The 21097-nt window shown below is 50.3% G+C and overlaps 1 protein-coding gene across 3 annotated transcripts in view; it reads right to left on the minus strand.

Moving 5' to 3' along the window:
- Window positions 1-21097, minus strand: part of ADCY5 (adenylate cyclase 5) — a 166981-nt gene that overhangs the window by 16809 nt on the left and 129075 nt on the right. For 2 of the 3 annotated variants that reach the window (XM_054480641.2, XM_054480639.2), the window contains exons 10-15: window positions 20864-21008; window positions 19209-19306; window positions 15365-15452; window positions 5137-5253; window positions 4136-4300; window positions 1201-1376 (exon numbers count right to left, since the gene is read on the minus strand). In XM_054480641.2, coding sequence (XP_054336616.1) covers window positions 1201-1376; window positions 4136-4300; window positions 5137-5253; window positions 15365-15452; window positions 19209-19306; window positions 20864-21008 — 789 coding nt within the window. The remainder of the gene's footprint in view (window positions 1-1200; window positions 1377-4135; window positions 4301-5136; window positions 5254-15364; window positions 15453-19208; window positions 19307-20863; window positions 21009-21097) is intronic. The other variant, XM_054480640.2, reaches the window with a different exon arrangement.

Raw genomic sequence — 21097 nt, forward strand, 5'->3', positions numbered from 1 at the left:
AAATACATCTTACTACTATGGGTGTTGATAATCTACAGTTCACATTTGCCAGGCTTCCAAATTAACCTGCTTCAGGGAGGTCTTGTGATTTACGGCAATATCCTGCCCGAGTGAAGAATCTTATCTGAGCTCCTCAAATTGCTGATGTACTGATTAATGCATAACCTACTGACATGAAAATAGGTTCGTTTTCTGAATCATGAAGTTGTACTGATTGCTGGCATGTAGACATTTTAGTCTGTATGTTGCAATCTGTAGCCAATGATTGTAACCCTCCAATGACAAAGGACAACTCTGATCTGAGGAGTCCCCTTCCCTTCTACTTTCTTATGAAAGCATTCCCACTTGTAACAGCTTCTGGAACACGCCCAACTTGGTGCGTGTGTCTTCCTGGCCGATCCTCACATTCGGCTTCCAACAAAACTCGATCAAATTATTTCTGCCTCAACCACCTTAGTTTGGGTTGACAACATTCCCATTTTACAAGGAAAAAACTATGAGGCTCAGAGGAATAACCAACGTGTCTGAGGCTGAGATTCTAACCCAATTTCACCGAAGCCTGAGGTCTTTCCCCTCATAGAGCCCCCTCCCTTGGAAATCTTACATCTGTCACATGACCATGCTGCCTGCGGGACCAGACAGCCGTGGGGCCCACCTTCACGCCCACCACCTCCAGGACGTGGGACCTAACCTCTGCCACCACAGCCAGGAGCCTTTGAGTAGTGCACAGATGCCTAGCCTAATGTGGTGGGCCTGCCTACTTGGCTGGGTTGCTGGAGGATGAAGAGGAACAGCGGATATCCAGGCACCCGCCTCGAGGTGGGACACAGAGCCTGTGAACAACAAAGCTTGTCCCTCTGCTCCCACACTCCTTACTGCCCGGCTCTGCTGGACCGTGACTCCTCTGAGCCTGGGGCAGCTGGACTGAGGTGAAAGCAGCCCACGGAGGCTGCCCTGGCAAGGGGGGAGCAAACCAGAGAAAGAAACAGAGTGGGGCCTGGTGACCTGAGGCCACTCCAACTACTGGGAATGGGAAGGAAGGAAAGAAACAAGGCCGTTTTCCCAGATGTCAGGGTTGGGGAGGAACAAGATACTCTCCTTGCAAGTTCCCTGTGGTGCCAGAACCCTAAACCTCCTGCTCTTGCCACCTCCCTGCAATGTCCCGTGCCCAGTGGGGAGCATGAGGGAGGTGACCCGTACATGGCATTGGCGGTGACAAGCAGGTCGGCGTTGTCGAAGAGCGTGACACCTGGCACCTCCACGATGAGCACATAGATGAGCTCGATGGCCAGCATGAGCACCAGCTTCCCGATGCAGCTGATCTGCAGGAACACGGAGCAGGCCAGCAGGCTGAGCAGCACGCTGTAGGTGAAATACTGCGGGCAGAGGGCAGCAGCATCAGCTCCCCAGGCCCTGCCCGACCCCTGGCCCCATGCATCCTCCAGTCTGAGCTGGCTCAAGTGAGGCCTGGGCTGGGCATGTTTCTGCTGATGTAAATTTCCCAACAGGTGTGATGTAAAGCGAAGGGCCCTGGTTAGGAACCAGGAGATGGGCTCCAGCTGGAGTCCGGCCATCGCCTGCAGGACAGCCCCACGTTACAGCTGCGCTGCAGGCCCAGGCTGCCCTGGGTTTCAGGCCTGATCCACACTGGGCTTTGTGCGCCTCGGGCTGCGTGCTCAGCCCCTCTGAGCCTCAGTGTCCCCTCTGCAAGGCTTCCTATCTCATGGCTTGCTGTGATGAACACATGGAAGGAAGCCCTCGCTGCAGTGTCCGGCACCCTCAATAACCGTGGGGAGCCCCTAATCTGCAGCTTTGAACTCCAAAGCTCCAAAAGCTGAATGTGTTTTCATGACTCCTGTAGAGGCCATGCCTGAACGGAGCCGCTCTGGTGGCAAAAGCTGACCTCACTTCTGGGATGCTAGTTATCATCTTTATCCTGTCCCCTGTGACATGCAGACATGCTACTACTGTGGAAATATGACCATTTCATGATCAGACTCCACTTGGGGTGGGAGGCAACCTTTTAAAATCTGAAAAATTCTGAAGACCAAAATATATGGGGCCCCAAAGGTTTCAGAGGAGGGATCGTGCTCTGTGCTGTTCCCTCTGGGGAAGCTCCTTCTGGTCTCTGAGCCTCCGTTTCCTTCTTAGACAACTGAGGGGCTAAACCAGGTAATCTTGGAGGTCCCTATCTGCTGCTGTCCCTTGATGCTAACCCTAAGCACGTCAGCATCAATTATTATTATTTTTTCTTTATTATTTTTATTATTTTAATTTAGCACCATTGTTTCTGAGTCAGGCTTCCAGATGTTTACTCTTCGCCCACGGCTTCTGCCCTGGGCTGGGGCAGCCCCTAGGGTGGACCCTCAGCCACCTCAGGCCTTCTGGAGCCAAGGAAGGACTGCCAAGGGCCCCTGGGTGATTGGATTGTGGGGGGAAGCCTCACATCACCACTGGGAACAGGAGCAGAAGAGCGAAGGAGGAGGGCATGCCCAGATGAGTCAGCTCAGAGCCCCAGAGCCCCAGTCTCTGGGAGGAGGGATGGGAGCTCCAAGAGCCAGCCTGGATTCTCATTCAGACCTTGGCCCAGACAACCAGGAGGCCAACACTGGATGCTGGGGACCCCCCAGGGTCTGGTCTGTGAGGAGTTGCTGCTGAATCACTAGCAACCTTTGAGGGGGGTGGTCAGCTGGTGGGGGCTGAAGGCTGGCACCAAGCCTCTCCCACAAATGAGGAGCCAGGACCTGCCCACTGCCACCCTCTCCCCCCAGGCCTTAGCCTCACCAGGGGAGCCACCACCAAGGGGCAAGTACGAGACTGAAAATGGCCTCTGCTCCTCATAAACAGCCCTCAGAAAGCTGAAGAGCTCCTGTGGGCTCTCAGCCAGATATGAGAGGCAGCAGAGGCTAGGGAGGCTGGGGAGGGGAGGCTAGGAAGGGGAGGCTGGGTGCAGCATGGCTGCCTGGAGGAGACAGAGAGCTTGCCACCAGCCCAGGGGTGGGGCGGAGCGGGGGTGGGGCTGCACCTGCCTAGGTGAGCTGGGGCCAAGCCCTGCTCCTCCCTGGGCCTTCCCTGCCCTATATGTACAACTGAGAGCCAGATCCCAGGCTGGGAGGGAGGCCCACACTGACAACCCACAGCACCCCTCAGCTGCAGTCACAGGCCCTTTGGGAGTTGGATGAAAACATGGACCTTCTCCCCAGAAAAAGGCAAACTGCCCCCATCTTACAGGCTTCATGTGTGCACCCATAGGGAGCTGGGGGTTTGGGAAGCGGGGGGCTGGAAGCCCAGCCCAGCTGCTGACAGCAAACTGCTCCCTGGCAAACGCAGCACGATGAACGAAGCACCTTGCACGCCACAGGTGCTTCATATATGCTGTTTTCCGAATAAGGATACGTGGTATTATTTTTAAACCCAAATGCCTGTAGGCACAAAATTTCTTTTTGGGGTGATGAAAGTATTCTAAGATTAGATGATGATGACGGCTGTACACATCAGTGAACACACTAAAAGCTACTGAACAGTGCACTTTGAACGGGTGAGGTTTATAGTAGTGCTGGTTGGGATCGGGTTCCTTTGCTCCCCTCCCTCCTCTCTGGCCCTAACAGCTGGGGCTAAGGTGGGTTCTCCTGAGGTGGGGTAGGGGCTGCTAGAGAAGCTGAGGGTCTAGAAAGTTTTGCCCTCGGATCAGGAGCACGAACTCTGTCTGGAGCTGGACAACTTGAATGAGAGCTCCAACTCTGTTGAGTCCTGGCTGTGTGATCTGGGGCAAATTACTTAGCCTCTCTGTGTATCAGGTTCTTTGCCTCTACAAAGGAGATAATATAACACCTATGTCGTAGGCTGTTGGGAGGATTTAATGAGTAAGTGCATGTAGAGCTCTTAGCCACAGTCCCTGGTAAGCACTATAGAAACAACAGCTACACCACTGTCATAGTCATTGTCATACGGAGGAGGCTCCCCTCGTGCCCAGTGTCTGGCATGTAGAAGTAAGAGATACTGGGGTAAGCAGGCCTCTAGAAGACAGTGAGCTGGTGAGACCCTGTCCTTCAGACTGTCCTGAGCAGCTGAGGGGACAGTGGGGGAGGGCAAGGGTCTCTTCACCACTCCCTTCCAGCCCCTGTGCACCCAGTACCTCGGGGAAGTTGCAGTTGGGCCAGGGGCTGCCACAGAAGCCCTGCTCATCGCCCAGGCTGTAGTTGATGGCCGACTCCACCACGTGACATGCGTTGACCTGGCTCGTGCTGATGTTGTGCTCCTGTGCCAAGCAGCCCAGCAGGTCCCTGGAGTTGCACGTGAACTGGGGGGAAGGAGGAGGGTGATGAGGGGAAGGTAAGCTGCTGAGGGACAGGTAGAGCAGCCCAGCCCACCAGGCCGCAGGCTCCCGCCTGTCCTCCGCCTCAGGTGCAGCATGACACTGATGGGGACAAAATCTGAAAGAGGCTGAAGAACGGGCAAAGTCTGCTCAGCTGCCCTGGCTGGAGGGGGTGTGGCTAGTGTGCCCTCCCAGGGAGGGGCTCTTAAACATGCCTTGGGGGCATTCCCTAAACTCTTCCTGGCCCCACTAGGCTTGAGAATGAAGAGCTAAGACCTTCACTTAGTGGGAGAGTAGCCAAGCATAGTGGCTCATGCCTGTAATCCCAGCACTTTGAGAGGCTGAGGCCCGCGGATCACTTAGCCCAGGAGTTTGAGACCAGCCTGGCGACCAGCCTGGCAACACAGGGAAACCCCATCTCTAAAAAAAAAAAAAGACAAAAATTAGCTGGGCATGGTGGTGCACACCTGTAGTCCCAGCTACTTGGGAGGCTGAGGCAGGAGGACCTCTTGATCCCAGGAGGTGGAGGTTGCAGTGAGCTGTGATGGCACCACTGCACTCCAGCCTGGGTGACAGAGTAAGACTCTGTCTCAAAACTGGAAAGAAAATAAAAGAAAAGAAAAGAGAAGAAAAGAAAAAAGAAAAGAAAAGGAAGAACTTGTGTGAGGCACATTGAGTCAAAGCTGATCCCAGACCCAGGTGCGACACAAATAAGAACTTCCAGGGAAAGTCTCTCCTAGCCCTGCTGGTCGGGTACATGGCTCCACTGGGTTTGATCCAATGGGGCTGCAGAGGTGCTGGGAGGTCGTGCAGCCACCCACCATGTTGACAAAAGCCGCCAGGAACACCAGGATGATGGTGAACACCCCAACCAGGGTGCTGTTCATCTTGGACCGCACGATCTTCCTGGAGAGGGTCTGCAGTGGGGAGGGGAAGAGCTAGGGTGGGGGCAGGGGTGGAGAGGGAGGGAGGGAGAGACGGAATAGCATTCAGCAAGGACTCCACAAATGGTCCCGGGAGTGCAGTGGACCCACCTGTGTCTCTCCCCAGCATGACCCCCAGGCCTTCCTGGTGGCCCTTCCAGCCTGCAAGGCTCCAGCCTTGAACCGCTGCACCATTGCTTCCAGGTCAACGGCAGGGCAGATTCTGCAGCTGACCAGGAGCGGGACTACGTGGGGAACCCAGGTGAGAGAGGCAGGATGAGAGGAAAGATGGTATCTTGACCCAACAGAGAAATCAATAAAAAGCACATTGACCCGCTGTGTGCCATCAGGGAGGGGCGGTGGGTGGCAGCTGAGGAGTCGTGGAGGGCTCAGAATGTTCCCAGGAGGGTTGAGAAGGCTTCTGGGAGGGAGTGGGCAGCGGTGGGTTTAAGGATTTGGAGAGGACTAGGCCTCTGGGCTCGGGAGGAGGGACTGAGCAGCGAGGAGCAGGAAGGAGGCAGGTGTGGCCCTGAGCACTGAGTGAGCTCTGTCCTTAGCACCAAGCTCCAAGGACTTGCCATTTCCCTCACTCTCTCCTACTCTGTATTCTTCCACCAGACAAACCATGTCTACTCAAAGACCCCCTGCAGCTTTGGTAATTAAATGATTGGGCTCCTAAGTCCCATTTCTGCCACCAAATCTGATGCAGCTGGCCTTGTAAATGATGTCCCCCTCATCTCCCATGCAACCTAGGCTGAAAAAGAATCTGATGGACAGAGAAGCAAAGCAGTGGATCCAGGATGCCCTACCCCTACCTGCCCCAACCCTTCCTGCTGAGGCCTATCTGCTACAGACACGCTAGGTGTCTATAAAACCCCCCAAGGGCAGACAGGGTGGTTGAAAAAGCACTGAGCCAGGAGTTGGGAAGCCTGGGCTTGGCTTGGCTTTTCCTGTGTGTTCCTGAGCAAGCCACATCCCATCTCTGAAGTCTCCTATTTGTAGGGCTCTTGGGACCTTTGGGCATCCCCAGCTTTTGTGATGAGTGAAGCAGGCAAAGGTCTCTACCCCAATCATGGGCTGTGAGCATCCCTGCAAATTCTTGCTTAAAGTGCCAGACCACAAGGCTTCTCCGTCCCCTGATACTGACAGCGTCTGTAGTTGGCCACACTGACAGCTAAGTAGGTCATGGGGCCGTAGCATGACCACCATGTGACCACTCACTCCCAGTGGGGAGGGGAACTGGCTTGTGTGCTACAGTATTTGCTGCCAACTCAAAAAAGTGTCGGGCCCTTGGTCCAGTGTTCTTCAGCTGCAACCCAAACCCACTACATGTACAGCATCCATGAGGGCCCATCACATGGGACTTCAGTGGCAAAGGGACTTCAAACACAAATATGCTGACACTCATGCTGCTGACTGTAACGTGAGTAATAAAGTTTTTGTCTCTGACCCAGGAGTCTTGTGTCTTCTGCCAGCCTCTATGAAATAGCAACAAGCAAACTCATTAGCTTGTAAATAGACAGAGTTCTTGACAAAAAGTCAGGTCCCTGCTCACCCCTGGGTCTTGGGGGCTTGGGGCTGGCTGTGTGCACAGAGAGGGTGTATATCTTTCTGACCCCAGAATCCTCCTCCACCCTTCCAGCAAAGCCATTTCCTATCAGCACAGGGAAAGAGGGGACCCCAAAGATGGATAGATCACAGGAAGAGCTGCTGCCACGGCAGAGGCCTGGCAGTGCTCCGCCTCCCAGGTTCACGCCATTCTCCTGCCTCAGCCTCTAGAGTAGCTGGGACTACAGGCTGAAAGATGAAGGCCTGGGACTCCATCTCCCCAGCAGGAGAGCCTCCCAGGTATGCTCCTACACCATCAAGCCTGTGGCACATGTTCTGAACAAACACTGGGATAATAAAGGAGACCCTCTGGGATAATAAAAGAGACCCTCTGACCAAACCCTCTTATGTGGTAGAAGGAAAGGTGTGATCTGGAGAGCATAAGCTTGTATTAAAATCCTGCTTAATAGTCATAAAAATAAATCAAATAGATTGAGGGTCCAGAAATAAACCCTTCCATTTATGGCCCAATGATTTTGACAAGGGTTCCAAGACAATGGTGAAAGGACAGTCTTTTCAACAAATGGTGCTGGGACACACAGATATCCACATGCAAAAAATGAAGTTGGGTCCCTACTGCACCCTGTACAAAAATTAACTCAAAATGGACCAGAAAACTTAAATGTAAAAGGTAAAACTACAGAACTCCTATGGGAAAACATACAAGTAGACCTTTGTGACTTTGGATCAGGCAATGGTTTCTTAGAGATGACACCAAAAGCACCAATCAAAAAAGAAAAAAACAGATAAATTGGACTTTATCAAAATTAATTATTTTTGTCCATCAACTAACACCATCAGGGAAGTTTAAAAAAAGTATTGGTGAGGATGTAGAGAAACTGGAATCCTTGTGCATTGCTGGTGGGAATGTAAAATGGGGCAGCCACTGGGGAAAAAATTAAGGTAGCTCCTCAAAAAATCAAGCATAGAATTATCATGTGATCCAGTAATACCACTTCTGGGCATATCCCCCAAAGAATCTGAAACAGGGACTTCCACAGATAATTTGTACACCCATGGTCACAGCTGTATTCTTCCTAATAGCCTGAAAGTGGAAACAATTTAATTGTCCATCAATTGATGAATGAATAAACAAAATGTGATATATCCATACACCGGAATATTTTTCAGGCATAAAGAGAGTAAAGTGCTGTTACATGCTACATGGATGAACCTTGAAACTAATATGTTAAGTGCATGAAACCAGTCTCAAAAGGCCATGTGAGATTCCCTTTATGTGAGATGTCCAGAACATATGAATCACAGAGACAAAGTAGATGAGTGATTGCTGGGGGCTGTGGTGATAAGGGAAGAAGGAGTGACTGCTAATGGGTCTGGGGGTTTCTTCTGGGGATGACAACAATGTTCTGGAATTAGCACCAATAGTTGAATAATTTTGTGAATATACTAAAAACTAGTGTATTAAAAGTTCATTCACCTTCATAAAGGTGAATTTTATGGTATGCATATTATGTCGCAATGAAGCTCTTATTTTTAAAAATCTTGCTCAGCCTCTTATTGGCTGTGTGATCCTGGGGCGTTACTCTACACTCTGAGCTTCCGTCTCCTTATTGGGAAATTGGGAATAGCTCTCGTGGCTATCAAGACTTAGTAAAGTAATGCATTTGAAAGTGCTCTGTAAGCTGTTAAATGCAACAGAAAAGTTAGTTAATATTTGCATTTTAAAGAGCTATATTGCCAATAAGAATGAAAGTCCTTACTTCCCATTTAAACGAATTTTTGGTTTCACAGCTGGGGAAGTGTTTTGGCACTAGCATGAGGATCTTAGTCTGAAATGGTATGACAGATGGTTTCAAATCGTTGGCTGCTGAAAATTTTGTCATTCTATCTCCATCCCCTTCCCTCGCCCCCACCCCAACTCCTAAATGTTGTTTAAACTGTTCAGTTCTGATCACCCCATCCACTGATTGAGAGGCTTCCCTCATCATTTTGCAACCACCAATGTAATGACTGATAGAGGCAAAGGTTACTAATACGTGCTAAAACTTTCTTAATAAAAGGTGGTTGGGGAATAGGGTATGCACGTTAGCTTCCTGGTGAATATGGGACCAGGAGCCCCACCAGGACCATCCAGAGGCGAGGAGAAGAACTGCAGGCTTAAAAAAAAAAATCAGTGTTAGATGTGGCTCTACCATCTAATGAATGACTGAGTGTGCACTGGCTTGCTTGCTTTCTACAAGCCAACTTCCTCCACACTCTTTTTTTTTTTTTTTTTTTTTTTTGAGACAGAGTCTCGCTCTGTCGCCCAGGCTGGAGTGCAGTGGCATGATCTCAGCTCACTGCAAGCTCCGCCTCCCAGATTCACACCATTCTCCTGTCTCAGCCTCTAGAGTAGCTGGGACTACAGGCGCCCGCCACCACGCCCGGCTAATTTTGTTTTTGTATTTTCAGTAAAGACAGGGTTTCACCGTGTTAGCCAGGATGGTCTTGATCTGCTGACCTCGTGATCCGCCCGCCTCAGCCTCCCAAAGTGCTGGTATTACAGGTGTGAGCCACTGCGCCCGGCCACACTCTACACTCTTTAAAAAGACTTTCTCTTGACTTTAAAACCTCAGTAGGAACTCAGGAATTACTGTTCTTTTGAAGTCTCCAGAAGATTTGACATCCTGTCTTGATATCAGTTTAAAGAGTGTCTCATCTCCTATAATTAGAGAGTTCATCTGTATGTCAGCCCTAAATCTAGATTTTACTAACCCCAGTTTGGATCTTAAAACTCTTGGCCAGGCGCAGTGGCTCATGCCTGTAATCCCAGCACTTTGGGAGGCCGAGGCGGGTGGATCATGAGGTCAGGAGATCAAGACCATCCTGGCTAACAAGGTGAAACGCTGTCTCTACTAAAAATACAAAAAATTAGCCGGGCTTGGTGGCAGGCACCTGTAGTCCCAGCTACTTGGGAGGCTGAGGCAGGAGAATGGCGTGAACCCGGGAGGCAGAGCTTGCAGTGAGCCGAGATCGCGCCACTGCACTCCAGCCTGGGCAATAGAGCGAGACTCTGTCTCAAAAACAAACAAACAAACAAAAAACAAACAAAAAGAAAAAACAAAAAAACTATTTGCCAGGGGCAAAGTCTCTTCCCAGGGCTACACCACAACTGCAGTCAGATCGTGGAGAGAATTTTCCAGCAGGATAACTGCCTGCACCAGCCAATCACTTAATGCTTGCTCACAATCAGAGCCCAGAAAAAGAACTGATGTTCAAAAAATAAGTTCAGAACCAGTACATTCCCAATCTGATTAATTCAAATCAATTCAAAATGAAAAACAGGAGTGGGAACATAGTTAATAAACCATGATTGGGGTAAGGAACAGTTTGATCCTGGCCTCTTTGAGTGTCTCCAGGTACATCGAAGACCTCCCTGGGCCCCTGTCTGTGATGCGGGGCCAGGGTATTGCAAAGATAAAAGGAGGGGATGAAATTGGATGGCAAAAAAGTTTAAGAATACAGCCTCTTTGACAAGGAGCTAATAAAAGAAGCAGTAGCTCCTACTTCAGAAAAAGAACAAAAGGTAAGAAAACCACAGAGGTCAAACCTGGCAGGCAGAAGGGGCCCACACCAGTGCTCTCATCACTTGGCCTTTCAGGAGTCAACTGGATATATTAGCACAGGCAGTGTCCTGGAGGGGAGGCTCATGGGCTCTGAAGTAAAAACCACCTGGGTTTAAATCCTAGCAATAACCACTTCCTAACTCCAGGATCTAGAAAAAGCTGTCTAACCTCTCTGGGCCTCAGTTTCCTCATCTGCAAAGTAGATTCAATAAAAGCTACCTTTGAGGCTCAGGAAACACAGCTCCAAGTAGCATAGCTTGGATGTGGATCCTGGACTGTCCTGACTTGAAAAACACAGGGAGAACCTATAATATGCCTCCTGGAACGGAGACCTCTCCATCTCCTAAATGAATGACGTGTATGATGAGATGTGCATGGTGAGAGGAATGTGCCCCCTGAGCATGCAGGGGGAAAGGTGAACATGGGAATCCTAAAATCTTCACAGGATGGAAGACACCTAGGAGGGGAGGGGTACTCGTTGCACAGTTAGACCCTATTTTAGAAACTGTGGACTAGGAGTTGAGTTGCAGTGGTAGAAAGGAGAACCAGCAAGGTGGGCTTAGCTACATGCAGGCTGCAAGGAGAGGAGAAGAGGCTCTGTCAGTGACTGCAGAGCAGACAGGGCCCACAGGAGGCTCTGGTCACAGATCCCAGGTGCTCATACGATCAGGTCCAGGGGATCAGTACGATGTAGACCAAAAGCAAGCCATCAGACTGGGGGATAAGAGAGATTTACACACACACACATACACACACACACACACTGGGGGATAAGAGAGAGATTTACACACACACACACACTGGGGGATGAGAGAGATTTAAACACACACACACACACACACACACACAGAGCTACGCAGCTGAGTTCCCCACAGGGCCATCTATACCTAAGTCCCAAACTGCTGGGAAGGAGTTTGGCCTTCTAATGAGCCACAGTAAAGGTGCCTAGACCAGATGGTGGGGAAAGGGGAGACACCCTTTGGGTGGTGGCGGCAAAAGTACCAGCACTGTCAGGTATAGACCAGGGCTGCTTCACCAGATGATGAAGCAGGAGCTCCAGGGAATCCAGTGGAACATTCGGAGCTGGCCAAAGAGGGAAGGGGCTGCACTAAGGAGCTGTAAGTGAGCTCCCTATCCCTGGAGGTGATCAAGCAAAGCAGAGGCCGGCCCACCCCTCGCAGGGTTATCACTCGGAATTCCAGCCTCAGGTGGGTGGCTGGGCTCTCTCACTGCATGGGCCCCTTCCAACCTGAGATTCTCTGAGTTGTGGACAACGTGTGATGGTGAGCAGGGCTTTAACATGGTTTTCTCTAGTAAAAGCAGTTCTGGGGTCCAGGTCAGGACAGATGTCAAGGGAAGGAGGGGGGGTTCGTGCAGATGTGCAGATGTGCCCTTTAAGACAGCATCTCCAGAAGGAAAGCACTCAGGGGGACGGACGGTCCCTAAGGCAAGGCATCTGAGGGGCAGTGGGGGCTCTGCAAGGCAGCCGAGGCTCAAGAGTGAAACCAGGACTTGAGGACACGATGAAGACCAAGGCACCAAGTTAGCCCCGCTGAGAAATCCAGGGGAGTGTGTGAACTGCACTGAGCTGTGTCTGGAAAAGACTGAAGAGGCCCGAGATAAAAAGGCCGCCAGAGCACTTAGTAAGAAGGGAAAACCCGGAAAGAACCAGGGAAAACTGCTCCCCGACAGCCAGAGAAGACGACTCACTCTGTCAACACTCTCGAATTTCTCTCTTTGAAAAGGTTAAAATATGGACAGTTCAAGGAAGTCAGTCCATGTTGTTCTGGGAAAATGGAAAAGTAAATGAAATAGAGAAAGAGACTGACACTAACTGGCTTGGGGTTAATTTAGGAACTGTCGCATCTCATTGCAAAGCCACTCCCCGTGACTCCTGAGAGACCGGGAAAATGAGAAAAAGTTTCTGAGTTCTGGTAAAACCGCAAATGTTTTTCAAAAAGAAAACAGAAGGACCCTAAACACTGCAGGCTAGTCAGCTTCGTGTCAGCACCTGCAAAGGTGAGAAAATGAACTTCATTCGGTCAACCCACCGCAGTGAGTGTGCCACGGTGCTCAGTGACAGGCTGACATCCACAGCGGGGAAGAAGGGGTACTCTTCCCCGCCATGCACATGGCAGGAAGTAGAGCCAGGGAGACGCTCCTTTCATGTCTTCACGTGCAAGCTGTTTAACCCACAACATGAAAGAGGGAAGAAGAAGAATTCAGTGGAAAGAAGTTCATATTACAAATGACTTTTCAAATTGGGCTCTGTGTTCCAGAAAGTGGATAAACCCTGAGAAGAGGCTAATCAGGCCAGGAGAGAAGGAGGCGGCAAGGATGGGAGCCGAGGGTGGGTGCTGGAGTCTATTCAATGGGTGGACCACCAGCCCAGAGCGGCAGGTTCCAGGTTTCATAAGCCACTAAAATTCTTTACTGAAGCCTTCTATCTGTAAGATGGAAAAAGCAGGCTCCCTGGCTGGATGGTGTGGGACTGGGGGGACAGTGTTTGTGTGGCCTGGGGGTGGAGGGCAGGTATTCCATCCACCGGCCCCCTCCCCCACCCAAGGAAACTGAGGCCTCTGCAGCACGGAGACAGCAAAAATCACTGGGCTAGATAAAAGAACTGAGAACATGCTCAGTGAATTTGGCATTGATAACAAAATAGGCAAATTCAACAATACAAAAGAAGGCAGGGATGATTTTCATAACTCATCTTGAACTGTGGGAAAAAAACTTATTAGACCAAAAATGGCCAGTGAAGGTGGCTGCAGGCAGAAAATGGGCCCATCCTTCCCCTCCTCCACAATTACTGCAAATCAGGAAACTCAAATGGAATGAAATCAGTATAGCTCAGGTTCATCTAAGCCCCTAAAAGAAAAGAAAGGAAATTTAGGTTCAAGCTTAAAAAATGGCAGACTATGCACAGCTTTGATTCTGATTTGAGTGGGCTAATTAAGTGCCTGAAAGAAACAAACAAATAATGACTTTGCCTCAGTTCCTTACTTAAAAAAGAAATGTTCTCTTTGGGGTTCAGCAAAAGAACTTTTAACTATGGTTTACTTCTTTTGTAGGTGGTTGTGACTTTTCATTGTGGCAATATTTATACAACATAAAATCTGCCATTTTAACCATTTTTAAGTGTACCATGCAGTGGCATTAATCACACTCATGTTGTGCAACCAATATTGCTATCAATTTCCAAAACCCTTTCATCACCCCAAACAGAAACTCTGAACCCATTAAGCAATTACACCCGTTCTCCCTCCTGCCAGCCACTGGGAATCTCTGGTCTGCTTTCTGTGTCTATGAATTTGCCTGTTCTAGGCACTTCATATAAATGGAATCAGACCATACGTGTGACCTTTTGTGTCTGGCTTCTTTCACTCAGCGTCATGTTCTCAAGGTCCTTCTATGTCGTAGCATGAAACAGCACTGCATTCCTCTTTATGATGGAATAACATTCCACTGCAGTTTACAGCACGTTTTGTTTATCTATTCATTTGTTGATGGACGCTTGGGTTGTTTCCGCTTTGTGGCTACTGAGAAAATATGGTGTCCTTTCATAGCCACAGGATGAAGAAGTGGAACTGTCTACTCTGGATAAAGCAGGCTGGGGGGGGCCTTGACAACAGAAAGACCAAAAGGCAGGAGTGGCTGAACATGGGGCAGGAGGGAAGCTGTGGCCTTGAGGAAGGAGGGTCAGTGGAGAGGCAGGGAACCAGCTAACGTTAAGACCTACGATGCAGCCTATCAGATGCTGCAATACTAGCAACGGATGGAGCACGCGGCTCAGCGTGGCATGCTTCTCACAGACATGCCCGATGGCTCTGGCTGACCCTGCCCTCTCTGGCTGCCCACCTCTGCACCTGCCAGGGGAGGTGAACCACACCAGGTGATTCCTAAGGTCCCTTCCGGCTCTGACAATCAGTCCACCAAGACCTTGACCATGACGTGACTATACAGTTAACAGACTAATAAGGGCCCTCTCTGGAGGGTGGAGAGAGGAAAGGGGACTTTGGAGGGGATGAAGATCCAGTTCCTCCAGAAGGAAGACATGGTGCTCACTGCAGAAGCGGGTGCAGCTTCCAGGGGGCCCCACCGCCCACCCCAGAGGCTTGGCTCCTAGTGAGTGTCAGGGAGGAGTCAGAGAGGCTCAGCAGATGTGGGAGAGGCACAGCTGTGCCCCAGGGATGAGTGCTTCCCGGAGGCCAGGCTGGTGCGTCAGGGAATTCTGAAACCACTAGTGAAGAAACTGAGGGAAAGGGCTGATGGGCAGGGCAAACAGCAACATAAGTGGTTTCTACCACAGACCAGAGTGACCCAGAGCCAGGTCGCATTGAGGGACACGGCCTGGACCGGGGACACAGCGCACCTAAGAGATATGGGAGAAAAACTCAGAACAAGAGCTACATTTCTGCTGCCAACACCAGCTGGCTGCGTGGCCTGCTTGAACACAGCGAATCACTCTAGGGCCACACTCCTCCTCTATGTGCTGGGTGGCTCAAGACCTATAATCTCTGAGGTCCCCTCCAGGGAAAATTCCAGAGCACACGGGAGCACCAAAGCGAGTGTTGAGAGAGACCTCCTCCACACCCATTCTCTCAGCTAATATTCACTGGGCACTGCTCTGTGCCAGGCTTGGTGCTCGGTGCCCTTCCTTCCTTGTGCATAACATGAACAGGCGCAGCAGCCACAGCATCTTCTGGTTGCAGAGATTTGCCAAGGGCAAGTTAAAGCAGCCAGTGAAGAACAGGCTCCCACTGACCATTTGCCAGCCTCCAGGCGAGCTTGCTGCCAATGCCAATGGAGAGGTGTGGCTGGCATCAGGCACTCTCCCACCCCCGCCAAACACAATGCTCGGGCCCCTTCACATTTTGGCCCCTGGGTAGGGCCCCTAGTGCTGAGACAAGTGGGAAGAAGGTGGCTGCAACCCAGCTGTCAGCTACACTCACCTTTACGCAGGAGTAGATCACAGACACAAACACCACCAAGGTCAGCAGCAGGGAACAGGTCAGGTAGAAGCTGAGCATGAACACGGAGCTGGAAGGAGAGAGTAGGGGAGGGAGAAGCCAGGCTCAGCTGGCAGGGCTGCAGCTTCTGGGGGGGGCCCGCCTGGCAAGCAGGCCACAGGTCCCCCGTGCCATCCTCACAGCTTCAGAGGGCCTGGGCTCTGAAATCCGGAGAGGGAACCTGAAGTTGCTCCACCTCCCCTAATCCACTGCCCAGCCTTTTGCACTGACTCCCTGAGTATGGCTTACACAGCCTTGCAGGTGGATTCTGGAACCCCCCCATAACGGTATGGTTCCCTCCCCTTCCGGTGGGGACAGCAGCCCACAGGAAGCTGAATGGAGAACCAGGTGATGCCTGATAGGTATTTTGACTAATTCTCAGCTATTCACTGATGTGCTTCATTTAGCTTGGAAGAACCACCTGGTTATTCCCTCCAAGTCGTCACTCACAGCTCCATAAACAACTGTGAAGGCTGAAAACTGATTGGATCAGTAGCCTTCATTTCTAGAAATGCCTATGTCAGCAGCACAGCCAGCCACTCTTTGAGAAACAGGGGCGGCTGTCTCTTTAGAAGGGCAGAATCTCTAAGCCCCACCCCCTTTCCACTGCCAGGTCCCACAACAAGTCCCGCAGTTTTTGCTCCTCGATTCCTAGCCAGTTCAACAAGCAATATGCAAGGTTTTCCCTCTGCCCCTCCTTCAGATGCAGATCACAGGTGACCTTCACGGCCACCACAGGTGGCCACCCTCAGACAAAAGAGCTGTAAGTGACTTTCCATCTGGAACTTCCCATTGGCCCTCCTAGGGCAAGGGCTGGCCCGGGGACAACACACCCCACCATACCACCAGGTGGCCTTTCAAGGGAGGAAGAGTGGCCTGACGATGCCAGGTGTTGTTATGGGGTTAAAAGCCAGTGGGGGGCGTGAGAGGCAGGTGAACACCTCTAGGGAGGATTCAAATAGCGTCTTTGTTCCGGGCCTCCACAAAAGCCGGCACTTCGCTGCCTTCAACGAATGGAACAAGAGAAACGACTTCTCTTCAGAGGAAAAGAAAGATCTTCAGAGTGGCTTTTAAGGCTTTCCTAGAGAGGAGGTGGCTAGAGAATGACCTCTGCCAATGTCTAAGCCACTTGGAGCTGTGTCCAGAGGAGGGAATGAAGCCGTTGCGGGCAGGGCAGGTAACTGAGATGACCCAGCCCCCAAGCCGCTGCAGAGAAGGAAAAGCAGCAAAGAGGCAGGACTATGCACTCAAGCTACAGGGACTGTCAGTTGCAATGGGATGAAAAACCAGATTGCTTTTTTTTTTTTTTTTTTTTTTTGAGACAGTCTCGCTTTGTTGCCCAGGCTGGAGTGCAGTGGTGTGATCTTGGCTCACTGCAATCTCTGCCTCCCAGGTTCAAGTGATTCTCCCGCCTCAGCCTCTCGAGTAGCTGGCATTACAGGTGTGCACCACCACGCCCGGCTGATTTTTTGCATTTCCGCTGTGTTGGCCAGGCTGGTCTTGAACTCATAGCCTCAAGTGATCCACCTCCCTTGGCCTCCCAAAGTGCTGGGATTACAGATGTGAGCCACTGCGCCTGGCCTCCAGGTTGCTTCTTGATACTTGTGGCTCCACATCAGTACAGAAAGATGGGGTTTTATGCCAACAAGGACCCCAGCTCTGCACAGCCTCAGTGCAGCGGTCAACCAGGGTGGAGCTGGCTGTCAGTGCCTGGTTTTCACCTGTGGCATCCAACAGAGTCATGGCAGATACAAATGTAAGGGGGATATTTTCATTCTTTTAATAATATCATTAAAAATAAAATACATGTTGACATCATGTACCTCCTGCTATGGTACATGGAGAAGGACACATCATCGCTTCAGTGGGAGCCTTGTCAAAATGTAGACCCCCCAATCTAATAATGAAAAAACATCAGACACACCCAAATTGAAACTACAAATTAATTGGCCAGTATTCCTCAAAAGTGCCAAGATCATGAAGGACAAGCAAAGGCTGAGGAACTATCACAGATGGGAGGGGACCAAGGACATGAATCAACTACATGCCATGCGGGATCCTGAACTGGCTCCAGGAACACAAACTGGATAATGAGGGGAAAATGATGAATTAGAATAAGGTCAGTAGATGAGTTAATAGTATCGTTTTAGTGTTAATTTCCCGGTTTTGATCATTACATGCAGTTACAGAAGTTGTCAACATTCGGGGAAACTGGATGCAGGATGCACAGAATCCCTCTCGGCTACTTTTGTAACTTCTCAAATACCATTATTTCAACATGAAAAACAGAAGGTACTGGCTTCGGGGACTCTTTAGATGAAGCAAGGCTTAGAAGATATAACCAAATGCAATCAGTGGATTTTGAGTAGACCCTGGCTACAAATAAACTGAAAGTAGAAGACATTTTGGGGGACAGTTTGGGAAGTTTCAATATGGACTGGGTAGTAGATGATAGCAGGGAATTGATGTTAATTTTTTGGTATATAAAGTATTGGGGTTAAGGAGGAAAATGTCCTTAAATTAGGAGTATATTGAGGTTTTTAGGGGTAAATGTCTTTGTGTCTAAATTTACTTTTTAAAAAATCAGAATAAAAATAGATGAAACAAACACTGCAAAATAGTAACAGTTGTTCTATCTAGGGGGATGGGTACTGATTAGATTAATTACTTTTCTGTGCATTTGAGGAATTACATAATAAAAAGTAAAAATATGTATTTATACATATACTTATATGTGTGTGTGTATATATATACGTATATATGTGTATATATACACGTATATATATGTATATCTATATACACACACCAGAGCCATATATATATATATGTATAGGTGTGTGTGCATGGGTGTACATACATAGGGCAATTATATTTCTCTCCCAAGCAAGACTCTAATGTGAATGACAATTTAACAAACACCTCAACCTCATTTCCAAAAGCCCACTGCATACTTCAAATTACTCCCCATAGAAGCCACAGGCTTTCTTGGTGACACAGCCAGTCCTCAGAAGAGTTCAGAAACACCTCTTTGTGAAATACTTTCAGAACCTGAAATCCATTCTTAGAAATATCCACAGTAGTAGAAAACCTGCATCTTTTGAAGATTTTTTTTTCTTTTTCAAGAACTAACAGAAAGCAGCCCAGGGAATACTTTGGGTGACTCAATTGTCAGTGGTGGGGTGGGTTAATGAGACGAGACAATTAAGTGATAAAAAGGCGTCTCTTGACCAGGCGTGGTGGCTCACACCTGTAATCCTAGCACTTTGGGAGGCCAAGGCGGGTGGATTGCCTGAGCTTGGGAGTTTGAGACCAGCCTGGGCAACATGGTGAAACCCCGTCTCTACTAAAATACAAAAGATTAGCCGGGCGTGGTGGTAGACGCCTGTATTCCCAGCTACTCAGGAGGCTGAGGCAGGAGAATTGCTTGAACTTGGGAGGCAGAAGTTGCAGTGAGCCAAGATCACGCCTCTGCACCCCAGCCTGGGAGACAGAGCAAGACGCTGTGTCCCCACCACCCCCACCCCCCCAAAAAAAAAAGCATCTTTCGTGCAGCTGTGCAGTGCCTAGTGAGAGTCGCCCACCCTGGAATGAGCACATCACCTTCCCGCCCAGAGAGGTCAGACCCCTGGCTTCCTACCCCACTGAGGGCACACTCAGAAACTTCTCTCCCTGCCTGAGCAAGTGCAGGCCAGACTCCCTGCTCTGTTCTCCTAAATGACCACCCCCTCCCACTCCTGGGATTCCCTGCAGCCAGAGGAAAGAGCCCAAGAGGGACGGGGATACTCACTGGGGCACGATGGTGATCTGGACAAAGCAGATGAAGAGGAAGACGAGCGAGGCACACGCCACATAGGCACCAAATCGGTCGTCTACCTGCTTGGAGTACTGAGAGGAGACGGGCAGGGTGAGAGGGGCCAAAGTACCTGGCCTGGTCCGCTCCAGCCCTGTCAATCCCACACACCCGGGGCAGCCACTCAGGGCTGGTCACCTGTGCAGCCCACTCCCACAGCAGGGAAGACTCGAGAACCAGAGCCAGACTTAGACCCCAAGAAACCAGTCCAGATCACCAAAAGGTAATGCCTATGGAAAGGGCAGTTGAGACGGACCTGAAACCTTCTGCAGGTGGGTCACCTTCAGAGTAATCCATAATGATCATGGCTGAACATGACTACATGCCATCTACATGCTAGGAAACATGCCAGGTGTCTACAGGCATCATCCAGCACCCCCACAACAGCCCAAGAAGTTGGAATAAAACTGCTGTCATTTCTTCTTCAGAGATGAGCAAGCTGGGCCTCAGAGAGCTCACAAGACTTGTCCAAAGTCACATCTGAGGCTCCCAGCCCCAGCTCCTCCCATGATACCAAGCAGCCACGGTGATGGAGGTTGGGCTGGCACAGTCACCCAGAGTAACACCCAAGTCAGGTCCATATACTGCTGGTCCCTTTCCACAGCTTCACCTTGCTAATTCAGTTTGCTTGCCTGGTTTAATGCTGATGAGCATACCACAAGTCCACTTTAACTGAACCCTGGAGAGACGCTGCCACGTAGTGCAAAGAGAACTGACTGGACCAGGGTCTGGCTCCAGCTCTGTCACTACATCAGTGGGGGGCTGAAAGCAGGTCCCCAAACCACTCTGGGCTTTAGCTTTCTCATTCACAATGTGAAGAAATGCAACAGAGAGATCTTGAGTGTCCCTGCCAACTTTAACACCTTGAGGTCCCAATGTGACAAAACAGTTGGGCTGTCCATTGACAATGAGAATAACAATAATGCAAATAGCAACTAATCTGCACCGAACGCCTACTATGCGACAGATACTGTTTCATACATAGAAACTCTATTGGGCATGGTGGCTCACACCTGTAATCCTAGCATTTTGGGAGACCGAGGCGGGTGGATCACCTGAGGTCAAGAGTACAAGATCAGTCTGTCCAACATGGTGAAACCCCATCTCTACTAAAAATACAAAAATTAGCCAGGAGTGGTGGCAGGCACCTATAATCCCAGCTACACAGGAGGCTGAGGCAGGAGAATCACTTGAACCCCGGGGGGAGGAGGTTGCAGTGAGCCGAGATCAAGCCACTGGACTCCAGCCTGGCCAACAGAGTGAAACTCCGTCTCAAAAAAAAAAAGAAAAAAAGAAAAAAAAAGAAACTCATTTCATCCTCACTATGACCCTATGAAGTGGGAATGTTAACTGTCCCCATTTTCCAGATAATGAAACTAAGGCACAGAGAAGTCAAGATGTATCCCTTCCAACCAGGGAAGCCTCCCTAGAACTCGCATCTCTCTAGGTAGTGCAGCATCAGAGGTGGGGAAACTGAGGCCACCCCTTCCGTGGTGCTGAAGGCAGGAGGAGGGAGCCGTCCTGTTTTCTTGCCCTCCTCCTCCTGGTCCTGGTTCAGCACAGGGGCCTCCTTCCCACCCAGGGTGCTGTACCTTCTTCTCTAAGTCAGGCTCCCTGAAGGTCAGGAGGAACTTGCGGACGTGCTCAGACCGAAGCCTGTCGATGCTCCTGGCGTCAATGGCGCGTCCCAGAAACTCATCCACTTCATCCTCAGGGTTCGCACTCTCCTGGGCATTCCTGGGGAGCAGAAGGCACAGGCGTGAGACAGGCTGACCACAGGGGCACCGGCAGAGGGCTGGCTCTTCCGACCATCCCCCCAGACTCTC

Source organism: Pongo pygmaeus, chromosome 2, assembly GCF_028885625.2.
Source record: "Pongo pygmaeus isolate AG05252 chromosome 2, NHGRI_mPonPyg2-v2.0_pri, whole genome shotgun sequence".
NCBI lineage: Eukaryota > Metazoa > Chordata > Mammalia > Primates > Hominidae > Pongo > Pongo pygmaeus.